The sequence below is a fragment of the Capra hircus genome, chromosome 21 (assembly GCF_001704415.2).
Source record: "Capra hircus breed San Clemente chromosome 21, ASM170441v1, whole genome shotgun sequence".
NCBI lineage: Eukaryota > Metazoa > Chordata > Mammalia > Artiodactyla > Bovidae > Capra > Capra hircus.
This window is the reverse complement of record NC_030828.1, coordinates 30,824,894-30,838,586: the sequence shown is the minus strand read 5'-3', so window position 1 is coordinate 30,838,586 and position 13,693 is coordinate 30,824,894. Positions and strand designations below refer to the sequence as shown.

Here is a 13,693-nt window from a genome sequence, read left to right as displayed (position 1 = left end):
AGTAAAACTCTCACTGTTGGCAGATGACATGATTCTCTACATAGAAAACCCTAAAGACTCCACCAGAAAATTACTAGAGCTAATCAATGAATATAGTAAAGTTGCAGGATATAAAATTAACACACAGAAATCTCTTGCATTCCTATACACTAACAATGAGAAAACAGAAAGATAAATTAAGGAAACAATTCCATTCACTATTGCAATGAAAAGAATAAAATACTTAGGATTATATCTACCTAAAGAAACAAAAGACCTATATATAGAAAACTATAAAACACTGATGAAAGAAATCAAAGGGGACACAAATAGATGGAGAAATATACCATGTTCATGGATTGGAAGAATCAATATAGTGAAAATGAGTATACTACCCAATGCAATCTATAGATTCAATACACTCCCTATCAAGCTATCCAATGGTATTTTTCACAGAACTAGAACAAATAATTTCACAATTTGTATGGAAATACAAAAAACCTCGAATAGCCAAAGCAATCTTGAGAAAGAAGAATGGAACTAGAGGAATCAACCTGCCTGACTTCAGGCTCTACTACAAAGCTACAGTCATCAAGACAGTATGGTACTGGCACAAAGACAGAAATATAGATCAGTGGAACAAAATAGAAAGCCCAGAGATAAATCCACACCCTATGGACACCTTATCTTTGACAAAGGAGGCAGGAATATACAATGGAGAAAAGACAATCTCTAACAAGTGGTGCTGGGAAAACTGGCCAACTACTTGTAAAAGAATGAAACTAGAACACTTTCTAAACCATACACAAAAATAAACTCGAAATGGATTAAAGATCTAAACGTAAGACCAGAAACTATAAAACTCCTAGAGGAAAACATAGGCAAAACACTCTCTGACATTAATCACAGCAGGATCCTCTATGACCCACCTCCCAGAGTAATAGAAATAAAAGCAAAAATAACAAATGGGAATCTAATTTAACTTAAAAGCTTTTGTACAACGAAGGAAACTATAACCAAAGTGAATAGACAGCCTTCAGAATGGAAGAAAATAATAGCAAACAAAGCAACTGACAAAGAATTAATCTCAAAAATATACAAGCAACTCCTGAAGCTCAGTTCCAGAAAAATAAATGACCCAGTCAAGAAATGGGCCAAAGAGCTAAACAGACATTTCTCCAAAGAAGACATACAGATGGCTAACAAACACATGAAAAGATGCTCAACATCACTCATTATCAGAGAAATGCAAATCAAAACCACAATGAGGTACCATCTCATACCAGTCAGAATGGCTGCTATCCAAAAATCTACAAACAATAAATGCTAGAGAGGGTGTGGAGAAAAGGGAACACTTTTACATTGTTGGTGGGAATCAAACTAGTACAGCCACTATGGAGAACAGTGCAGAGATTCCTTAAAAAACTGGAAATAGAACTGCCATATGACCCAGCAATCCCACTGCTGCACGTACACACCGAGGAAACCAGGAGTGAAAGAGACACATGGACCCCAGTGCTCATCGCAGCCCTGTTTATAATAGCCAGGACATGGAAGCAACCTTGATGTCCATTAACAGATGAATGGATAAGAAAGCTGTGGTATATATACACAATGGAGTATTACTCAGCCATTAAAAAGAATACATTTGAATCAGTTCTAATGAGGTGGATGAAACTGGAGCCTATTATACAGAGTGAAGTAAGCCAGAAAGAAAAACACCAATACAGAATACTAACACATATATATGGAATTTAGAAAGATGTTAATGATAACCCTACATGCAAGATGGCAAAAGAGACACAGATGTATAGAACAGTCTTTTGGACTCTGGGAGATGGCGAGAGTGGGATGATCTGAGAGAAGAGCATTGAAACGTGTATATTATCACATATGAAATAGATTGCCAGTCCAGATTCAATGCATGAGACAGGGTGCTCAGGGCCAGTGCACTGGGGTGCCCCAGAGGGATGGGATGGGGAGGGAGGTGGGAGGGGGGTTCAGGATGGGGAGCACATGTAAACCCATGGCTGATTCATATCAACGTATGACAAAAACCACTACAATATTGTAAATTAATTAGCTTCCAACTAAAATAAATAAATTAAAATGATAAAAGTGGTATCCTTGTACATACTCATTGGTAGGCTATGTTTATTTTTTGTAAATATATCTGAAAATTTCAAGTTAATTTTTAGGTTAGTCATTTCTACTTCTTGGATAACAACATAATATTTAAATTTCTCTTTGTTTTTCCTCTAAATTCTGATATGACTAGCTAAATAACAAAAAGATGTATTTTTTCTTGACTTTATTTAAAGATACCATCTTGTGATTTTCTCACAAGAGCATGTGTTTGTTTGGCCGTGCTGTAAGACAGTGGACAGCACTCTAGTGTTGATTGGTTTCCTTTATATGCCTTTTTTTGTCTGTCGGTGTATAACCTCACCTGACCACTCAGTTTATATTTATACCATTCTCTTGACTCCATCCAACTCCTATGATTTAACTAACATATAGTTAGTTACATCAGCTAGTTTGTCATCTTCCTTGAAGTTCTATCCTACCTAAACTTGAACCAGCCTTAAGAAATTTGAGTAATGAGTTTATAGTTGTTTTTTTTTTTTTAATCTCATAAAGAATTCAGTTCAGTTTAGTTGCTCAGTCATGTCCGACTCTTTGCGACCCCATGAACCGCAGCACACCAGGCCTCTTTGTCCATCACCAACTCCCGGAGTCCACCCAAACTCATGTCCATTGAGTCTGTGATGCCATCCAACCATCTCATCCTCTGTCACCCTCTTCTCCGCCTGCCCTCAATCTTTCCCAGCAGCAGGGTCTTTTCAGATGAGTCAGCTCTTCACATCAGGTCGCCAAAGTATTGGAGTTTCAGCTTCAACATCAGTCCTTCCAATGAACACCCAGGACTGGTCTCCTGTAGGATGCACTGGTTGGATCTCCTTGCAGTCCAAGGGACTCTCAAGAGTCTTCTCCAACATCACAGTTCAAAAGCATCAATTCTTCAGCACTCAGCTTTCTTTATAGTCCAACTCTCACATCCATGCATGACTACTGGAAAAACCATAGTTTTGACTTGACTAGATGGACCTTTTGGCAAAGTAATGTCTTTGCTTTTTAATATACTGTCTAAGTTGGTCATAACTTTCCTTCCAAGGAAAAAGCGTCTTTTAATTTCATGGTGGCAGTCACCATTTGCAGTGATTTTGGAGCCCAGAAAATAAAGTCTCTTGCTGTTTCCATTGTTTCTCCATTATTTGCCATGGAGTGATGGGACAGGATACCATGATCTTTGTTTTTTGAATATTGAGTTTTAAGCCAGCTTTTTCATTCTCCTCTTTCACTTTCATCAAGAGGCTCTTTAGTTCCTCTTCACTTTCCTACATAAGGGTGGTGTCATCTGTGTATCTGAGGTAATTGATATTTCTTCCAGCAATCTTGGTTCCAGCTTGTGCTTCATCCAGCCTGGTATTTCACACAATGTACTCTGCATATAAGTTAAATTAGCAGGGTGACAGTATACAGCCTTGATGTACTCCTTTTCCAATTTGGAACCATTCTGTTGTTCCATGTCCAGCTCTAACCATTGCTTCTTGAACTGCATACAGATTTCTCAGGACGCAGGTGACTTGATCTATGGGGAAAATAAGTATTTTTTATTTAGACTTTAGGTAATTGTGCTTTCTAAAGTGTTTTACTTCCATTTCAGTTTGCCACTCATATTCTGTCCTTTCTCTTCCTCTCTGTGTCTCCTCAACTCCATGTTTACAGTAGTTTGAGAGAATGGGAATTGCTGCGTTGGTCAAACTGACACCCCCTCTAGTGGAAGCTCTAACCAATAACACCACTTTCTCTCTATCAGTAGGACTTGAGGTTCATAAAACATCTTTCATACGCTCATTTAAGTAAAATTGATACCTGTGCTGTAACTTGATATTCTTTTCTCTTATTTATTTGTATACTGCTTTATTAGCCTATCACATTAGTTGCCAAGCTTTGTTAGTAATTAGTTCACATGTAACTTTCTAGGCCTGCATCCTTATTAGTCTAGAATGGGAGAAAAGAAGGTAACATTTATAAATAGTTTCTAAACTAGAAAGAGATGGGGAGGAGAATTAATTAAATAGAACAAATATTTCTGGTTTTGGTAATGCTACCTTGAAGAATATATACACACACATACTTTTTTACACAAAATTTTTGCTAAGTATAGTTTACTGTTTAACTTTGTGGGTTGCTTTATAAATAAACATTAGTATATATTAAAATACTATTATTTATCTTAACTGCAAATATGAAAAAATTAAATTGATCTGGTGCCAAACTCACTAATTCATATCAATTTTTATGTTTTATAATCTTTGAACATACTAACAGGGAGAAAGCAACTGGGTGATATTACCAAAGATTATGGATTTCTGTCACATAGTTTTAAAGAGCTGAAAATAAATGGGCTTAAAATATTTGGCTGGCAAATGAAAATATCACAAAATCTCTAGAAAAGCAAAGTGATAATATAAGGAGTAGAACTACCAGATACTAAAACATAAAGTAACAGTATTGAAGCAGTAAGGTAGAAGCCCAAGATTAGATGTATAAATCACTGAAGAGTAAAGAACTGTTGTCACTTATACAAACTTGACATATATTAAAGGAGGCACTGTTAAACAGCAGGGAAGAGAATGATTATTTAATAAATGGGGTTGGAATAGCTATTTAGCATTGTCAAGGAAAAATACACTTAGAATCACATCTACATCAGAGATAACAAAATAAATTTCAGATGAACCTAAAGTGTAGACAATTACATATTGAAAATATGGAAGATAAAAGGACTGAATATTCTATAACTTCTCTGGAGTTTCTAAGCAGTTTGAAAACTGGGAAAGGAAGAGAGTAAAGATCAGACTGCAGATGCTAATTTGTTTTATTATAACTGTAGCTCTGTGAGCATCATAGTATAGCATTCCTAGTCTATGTTCAGAATCTGAAAATTAGTCTTTTTTTTTTCATACCAGCTGGAAAACTTATGCTTCCTATATTAGTTAATGGAACAAAGAATGCAACTCTGTATCTAACATTTTTTTTTCCATAGATGCATTGAAAATTATACAGGAGCTCGTTGTGAAGAGATTTTTCTCCCAAGCTCCAGTATCCAAACTAAAAGTGACCTGTTCACAGCTTTCGTGGCATTGACTGTTCTTCTAGGAACTCTTATCCTTGGAGCCCTCTACTTCCTCTGCAGGTAACCAAAATAGAAACATGCTTTTGAAAGGAAAAAAGTAATACATAGTAGTTATTGTTTGACTAAATAATCAATATGCCCTTTAGCTCTAGATTATTTTTCCAGATCATGTTTTCTGTTTAGAGTTATTTCTCTAATGCAGTTATTGTTACTAAATTGTATCTTTTATTTATTTTTGTTATTAAATTAATGTCATTTTTGAAAGGATCTTTTTTTTTTTTGAAAGGATCTTATTCTTTGTTACTATCATGATTACCTCAACTTTTCTAAACTGGTAAGGTAGACCAACATTCACTAAAGTCATCATGCCAAAAACACCTAAATATTTGGAGTAAGTCTATTTAAAGTAGACTTTGAATGTGAAAGAAAGCAATGATTTATTAGTTACCCAAGTACCCATCAACAAAAGAATGGACACCAAGTTGTGATATATTGCTATTAAAAGGTAATATATAAGCTGAAATGAATCACAGTTACACAAACTGTGATTCTGAAAGCTCAGCTTCTCTGTACATCAGTGCCGAATTGAATCTTGGAGACAGTTTTGGGTAAGGTAAAAAGGATAGCTTTATTACTTTACCAGGCAAAGGAGGACACAGTGGACTTTGGCCTTGAAAACTGTGTGTCCCAGCTTGGAGAGGATAGTTAGAAGTTTTCTAGTAATGATTTTAAAAGGGTGTGATCAGCTTGTGGACATTCTTCTGATGGATTGGTGGTAAGATAAGTAGGAGTCCACATCATCAACCTTTAGGTTCCAATTGATCTGGATCTACATGCTTGTGGATAGCATACCATCTAACTTTCTCCCACCTGGAGAGGGTTTCAGTATCTGCAAAACAGCTGAAAGATATTGTGTGTTTCCGTTGATGCAGAACCAGGACCTTGTCCCAAGGCTGCACTACTCTTTCTCTTGACTGTTTGTTTCTTCCTGGTCTAGCATTCCCTCCCTTCCCTAATTAACAGCTGCTTGAGTCTGCCCATTAGAACTCAGGAAAAGTCATAGAGGCTGAAAAAAAGGCTATTTCCTGTAATCAAAGAAATGAGAGACACAGAAAGGCTTTGTGCCCAGGAGCCCCAGAGGACCCTGCTTGGTATCAAGTGCCTGGGTAAATCTTAGAAACATAATTTTATGTGAAAGAAGCAAGTCACCTAAGAAAATGTAACAATATGATCCCACTCATGAAAAGTTTAAAACGAGACAAAACTAAATAATGTATTGGTTAGGGTGATATATATGATTGGTTCAAGTAAGAGACTGGTTAGCACAAAATACAGAATGATGGTTACTTGTGGTGGGAAGAGAAAGGGAAGCACTCCAAGAAGGCATGGAATGTTAATAGCCTGTTTCTAATCTTGTGCTTGGAAACGAACAGAGATCACTCTGTCGTTTTTGAGGTTGCATCCAAGTACTGCATTTCGGACTCTTGTTGACCATGATGGCTACTCCATTTCTTCTGAGGGATTCCTGCCCACAGTAAGAGATATAATGGTCATCTGAGTTAAATTCACTCATTCCAGTCCATTTTAGTTCTCTGATTCCTAGAATGTCGACATTCACCCTTGCCATCTCCTGTTTGACCACTTCCAATTTGCCTTGATCCATGGACCTGACATTCCAGGTTCCTATGCAATATTGCTCTTTACAGCATCGGACCTTGCTTCTATCACCAGTCACATCCACAGCTGGGTATTGTTTTTGCTTTGGCTCCATCCCTTCATTCTTTCTGGAGTTATTTCTCCACTGATCTCCAGTAGCATGTTGGGCACCTACTGACCTGGGGAGTTCCTCTTTCAGTATCCTATCATTTTGCCTTTTCATACTGTTCATGGGGTTCTCAAGGCAAGAATACTGAAGTGGTTTGCCATTCCCTTCTCCAGTGGACCACATTCTGTCAGACATTCAATATCACAGTAATCCAAGTCTATGCCCCAACCAGTAACACTGAAGAAGCTGAAGTTGAACGGCTCTGTGAAGACCTACAAGACCTTTTAGAACTAACACCCGAAACAGATGTCCTTTTCGTTATAGGGGACTGGAATGTAAAAGTAGGAAGTCAAGAAACACCTGGAGTAACAGGCAAATTTGGCCTTGGAATGCGGAATGAAGCAGGGCAAAGACTAATAGAGTTTGCCAAGAAAATGCACTGGTCATAGCAAACACCCTCTTCCAACAACACAAGAGAAGACTCTACACATGGACATCACCAGATGGTTAACACTGAAATCAGACTGATTATATTCTTTGCAGCCAAAGATGGAGAAGCTCTATACAGTCAGCAAAAACAAGATCGGGAGCTGACTGTGGCTCAAATCATGAACTCCTTATTACCAAATTCAGACTTAAATTGAAGAAAGTATGGAAAACTGCTAGACCATTCAGGTATGACCTAAATCAAATCCCTTATGATTATACAGTGGAAGTGAGAAATAGATTTAAGGGCCTAAATCTGATAGATAGAGTGCCTGATAAACTATGGAATGAGGTTCGTGACATTGTATAGGAGACAGGGATCAAGACCATCCCCATGGAAAAGAAATGCAAAAAAGAAAAATGGCTGTCTGGGGAGGCCTTACAAATAGCTGTGAAAAGAAGAGAGGCAAAAAACAAAGGAGAAAAGGAAAGATATAAGCATCTGAATGCAGAATTCCAAAGAATACCAAGAAGAGATAAGAAAGCCTTCTTCAGTGATCGGTGCAAAGAAATAGAGGAAAAGAACAGAATGGGAAAGACTAGAGATCTCTTCAAGAAAATTAGAGATACCAAGGGAACTTTTCCTGCAAAGATGGGCTCGATAAAGGACAGAAATGGTCTGGACCTAACAGAAGCAGAAGATATTAAGAAGAGGTGGCAAGAATACACAGAAGAACTGTACAAAAAAGATCTTCACGACCCAGATAATCATGATGATGTGATCACTAATCTAGAGCCAGACATCTTGGAATGTGAAGTCAAGTGGGCCTTAGAAAGCATCACTACGAACAAAGCTAGTGGAGGTGATGGAATTCCAGTTGAGCTATTTCAAATCCTGAAAGATGATGCTGTGAAAGTGCTGCACTCAATATGCCAGCAAATTTGGAAAACTCAGCAGTGGCCACAGGACTGGAAAAGGTCCATTTTCATTCCAATCCCAAAGAAAGGCAATGCCAAAGAATGCTCAAACTACCACACAATTGCACTCATCTCACACGCTAGTAAAGTAATGCTCAAAATTCTCCAAGCCAGGCTTCACCAATACATGAACCGAGAACTTCCTAATGTTCAAGCTGGTTTTAGAAAAGGCAAAGGAACCAGAGATCAAATTGCCAACATCCGCTGGATCATGGAAAAAGCAAGAGAGTTCCAGAAAAACATCTATTTCTGCTTTATTGACTATGCCAAAGCCTTTGACTGTGTGGACCACAGTAAACTGTGGAAAATTCTGAAAGAGATGGGAATACCAGACCACCTGACCTGCCTCTTGAGAAACCTGTATGCAGGTCAGGAAACAACAGTTAGAACTGGACATGAAACAGACTGGTTCCAAATAGGAAAAGGAGTACATCAAGGCTATATATTGTCACCCTGCTTATTTAACTTCTATGCAGAGTACATCATGAGAAACGCTGGACTGGAAGAAACACAAGCTAGAATCAAGATTGCCGGGAGAAATATCAATAAGCTCAGATATGCAGATGACACCACTCTTATGGCAGAAAGTGAAGAGGAACTAAAAAGCCTCTTGATGAAAGTGAAAGAGGAGAGTGAAAAAGTTGGCTTAAAGCTCAACATTCAGAAAATGAAGATCATGGCATCCAGTCCCATCGCTTCATGGGAAATAGATGGGGAAACAGTGTCAGACTTTATTTTATTGGGCTCCAAAATCACTGCAGATGGTGATTGCAGCCATGAAATTAAAAGACACTTAACTCCTTGGAAGAAAAGTTATGACCAACCTAGATAGCATATTCAAAAGCAGAGACATTACTTTGCTGACTAAAGTCCATCTAGTCAAGGCTATGGTTTCTCCAGTGGTCATGTATGGATGTGAGAGTTGGACTGTGAAGAAGGCTGAGAGCTGAAGAATTGATGCTTTTGAACTGTGGTGTTGGAGAAGACTCTTGAGAGTCCCTTGGACTGCAAGGAGATCCAACCAGTCCATTCTAAAGATCAGCCCTGGTATTTCTTTGGAAGGAATGATGCTAAAACTGAAACTCCAATACTTGGCCACCTCATGTGAAGAGTTGATTCATTGGAAAAGACTCTGATGCTGGGAGGGATTGGAGGCAGGAGGAGAAGGGGACGACAGAGGATGAGATGGCTGGATGGCATCACTGACTCGATGGACATGAGTCTGAGTGAACTCCAGGAGTTGGTGATGGACAGGGAGGCCTGGCGTGCTGCGATTCATGGGGTCGCAAAGAGTCAGACAGGACTGAGTGACTGAACTGAACTGAATCTTGTGCTGCGCATGTAAGGGTCTATCACTGATTTTTAAACTGGTGTCAAGTTAAATATTCACAACCAAAAGTTGAGAGTTATGTGTTTTTTTGGCAGGAATTTTTAGGACTTCAAGCCTGGGAGGCAGCATCTCAAGTAATCTTGAGAAAATTGATCCAATGAGGCAAGGGGGGAGCTAGGATAGATAGAAGTTTTGCAACAAAGGGCAGGTAGTCAGAACATCAAAAGATATTTAAGTCTTTTAATTATTGTTAATTAAGTCAAAGAAAACCAGCTACAGTAAGTTAAGGAAGTTAGCACTTTTCTGTATATGAGAAGATGCAAGAATCTGGATTCACTGAAATCATTCCTTTGATATACACTTTAATTATTTGGGGCCAGTTTCCTGTGTTTTTACCTCCTGTTTTCCTCAGGGCTCACTACAGGGAGTGGCAGCAGTCAGATGGCAGGTATTCTTTCCTTTCTAAGTTCCCTCAGGGCTCACCAGCGGCCTGTGGGCAGCCTGCAGGCTGATGACTGTGACAGCCTTTGTTTACTGACATGGCAGGAGATATTCTATTTCTCTCTAGGCATAAATATTGTCATTCACTCTTTTTAAATGTGTACTTTATTTAAAAATAAAGCAACTTTTTGCCATATGTAAACATTAAACACTTTCATATTAATTGGAAAATGAATGTAAATTTAATAACTGAGAAAAATAGCATCCTTAAGATTCTTACAAAAATAATATGACATTGAATAATTTTCAGAAATGGTTAAAACATGCTACCCACTGAACCTTTTCCATTTTTAAATGACAACACAAGCAAAGGTATTTCTACATGATGATTTGTGTCTTGTCAAAATCAAGAGTAGAATTAATTTGAAAGAAACATGAGTAGCTATTGCTTATAAAATCTAGTCATAAGATTTAGACTCTTGCATACTGACCAGGTGAAACATACTGTCTGAAATGTGCTTTCAAGAATTAAACAAGTCCCTGTTTACTGTAGTAGTTTTTAGGTCCATCAGTGGTTGAAATTGCTTTAAGCTAAAGCCCTTTTGAAATTTAATAACTAATTAATGTCATAGTTGAATGAAGTCCAAAATGATAACCCATATGCTGAAATCTAGGCAGAATCAATCATGTTTTACGAAGAGGAATCAGTGTATTTTTAGAAAACACATTTCATTTTGCTATGGTAAAAAGTGGTTTTGAATTAATTTTCATTAATGTAAGGTAAATACTCTAGGCATTGACTTACTGAAAAAAAATCGAAAGCAAGTGTACATTCCAATATCTTATTTAATATTAAAAGTGGTTTTAAAAAACTCTGTCATGAGCATTTGAATGTAATTAGAAACTATATTAATTGACCAGATGACAAAAAAGACCGATGAACTGTAGCCTTAAAAAATGCAAGTGAGGCATAAATATTGTCATTCAATAAGGGCTTCTCTGGTAGTCCAGTGGTTAAGAATCTGCCTGCCAGAGCAGGGAACATGGATTTAATTCCTGGTCCAGGAAGATCGCACTTGCTGGGGGGCATTTAAGCCCACACACCGCAACTGCTGAAGCCCATGCCTCCTAGAGCCTCTGCTCCACAACCAGAGAAGCCACCACAATGAGAAGCCTGTGCGCCGCAGCTAAGAACAGCCCCACTTGCCTCAACTAGAGAGAGCCTGTGCACAACACTGAAGATCCAGTGCAACCAAAAATAAATAAATTTTTTTAAAGGTGCAATTGAGTTTTTCAATAGTTGAGTAAAGACACCCCATGTCACATAAAGTGTTACTCAGTAGATTCTGACTCTTTGCGACCCCATGGATCCCACCAGGCTCCTCTGTCCATGGAAATCTCCAGGCAAGAATACTAGAGTGGGCTGCCATTCCCTTCTCCAGGGGATCTCACCGACCCAGGGATCAAACCTGGGTCTCCTGCATTGCAAGCGGATTCTTTACTATCTGAGCCACCATAAGGATCCCAACTAATAATGAAAACTAACCACTTTAAGAAGAGCACAAAAATGCTACATTAAAATAGCACAGTTCTGCTGTCTTAAAGGAAAAAGACTAAGTGGCATCATCAGCATCTGAAGCCCCTACAGATGACCTACCTGCCCTGGTGCATTTGTTAAATAATGGGGCACAGTTTTAGGGACGCTCTAGCGGTTTCAGATAGTTGCGGAAAAGAAAATAAACCTCCATATATTCAAATTTAAACTTGCTTTCTGCATTTGCACTTACCCATTTTCCATTTGTGTGTTTCTTTCTTCTTTATTGTCAGGAAGGGCCATCTTCAGAGGGCCAGTTCGGTCCAGTATGATATCAACTTGGTAGAGACAAGCAGTACCAGTGTCCACCACGGTGAGTAAATTCAAAATAAATGTATATTTTAAAACCTCAAGTTAGATGTTGGTTGTCTAATGGGATTTGGATCTATCCAAAAAATGTTGACCCTAAAAATTTTTTATATGGGTTTTTTACCTGAAGATGAATTTCTCATTAGCTGTATGACACAAGTCATCTTTTTCCCCCAAAGAAAACTATGTTATCACAATATGTGAAATTATGATGTTAGTTATGTTTCACAGACTGATTTTTACAGAAGTAATTTGAAGTGGGCTGGTATATGGACAGGAAGAGGATTTTTATCTATAAGGATAAGCAAATCTTTTGGAAACATATGGGTCAATTCATGTTTTAAAAATATCATGAGACTTCTGCTTCTGACCAAGATGGAGTAACAGAGACTGGATCTACCTCCTCCTTGAAACAATTTATAAAAGGACATTCTACATTAAGTGATGGTTTTCAAGACATTGGACAACAGGAAACAAAGGATCATGAGAGACTGAAAACAGATGAGATGAACCAATGATTCCCTCAAAGTATTGCCTTGAGAATTTCCATGCTGTGGCATGGGAAAGTTGGGTGGATGACCCAGGTTGATCAATGTGGCTTAATCAATATAGTTCACTGGAAAAGAGGAGAGCCACATAGAGAATTTCAGAGATCTTCAAGTATTCAGTTAAGGAATAATCACATGTATACTAGGAAAGTACTTGATATTAGGGAAAGAATGACCTGATAGGATTAGAGGTACCCACTATTTGCACAAGGCTAGGAAAAGTGCCTGTTCCCAATAATAAGGCTAAAAATCCTAATTGTTCATTGAGTAATAGTGTACACAGAAGATTGTTTCTTCAGTAGTGGGGAATGATTAGCCCTAGATTCAGTACTGCTCCAGTCCTGCCTAACAGACCATAAAAGCAAGAACTGAAAGAATCAAATTGTTTCTAAATAACCTAACTGCATCAGCAGCAGCAGCTCAGTCACTCAGTCATGTGCAACTCTTTGGGACCCTATGGATTGCAGCATGCCAGACTTCCCTGTCCATCACCAACTCCCAGAGCTTGCTCAGACTCCCAGCATCAGGATCTTTTCCAATGAGTCAGTTCTTCACATCAGGTAGCCACAGTATTAGAGTTTCAGCTTCAGCATCAGTCCTTCCCAATGAATATTCCGGATTGATTTCCTTTAAAATTGACTAGTTTGACCTCCTTAGAGTCCAAGGGATTCTCAAGAGTCTTTTCCAACACCACAGTTCAAAAGCATCAATTCTTTGGTGCTCAGCTTTCTTTATAGTTCAACTCTTACAACCATACATGACTACTGGAAAAACCATTGCTCTGACCAGGCAGACCTTTGTTGGCAAAGTAATGTCTGTGCTTTTTAATACACTGTCTAGGTTCATCACAGCTTTTCTTCCCAGGAGCAAGCGTCTTTTAATTTCATGGGTGCAGTCATCAACCACAGTGATATTGGATCCCAAGAAAATAAAGTCTGTCACTGTTTCCATTGTTTCTTATCTATTTTCCATGAAGTGATGGGATTGGATGCCATGGTCTTCATATTTTGAATGTTGAGTTTTAAGCCAACTTTTTTACCCTCTTTCACTTTCATCAAGAGGCTCTTTAGTTCCTCTTCACTTTCTGACATAAGGGTGGTGTCATCTGCATAACTGAGGT

The 13,693-nt window shown here is 38.2% G+C and overlaps 1 protein-coding gene across 4 annotated transcripts in view; it reads left to right on the top strand.

The window, feature by feature from the left end:
- NRG4 (neuregulin 4) overlaps positions 1-13,693 on the top strand; it is a 186,047-nt gene that overhangs the window by 87,748 nt on the left and 84,606 nt on the right. For all 4 annotated transcript variants that reach the window (XR_001919868.1, XR_001297025.2, XR_001297026.2 and 1 more), the window contains 2 exons: positions 5,093-5,242; positions 11,950-12,029. Coding sequence is in view for 1 of the 4 variants with exons in the window: in XM_018066097.1 (XP_017921586.1) it covers positions 5,093-5,242; positions 11,950-12,029 (230 nt within the window). In the remaining 3 variants the exon portion in view is untranslated. The remainder of the gene's footprint in view (positions 1-5,092; positions 5,243-11,949; positions 12,030-13,693) is intronic.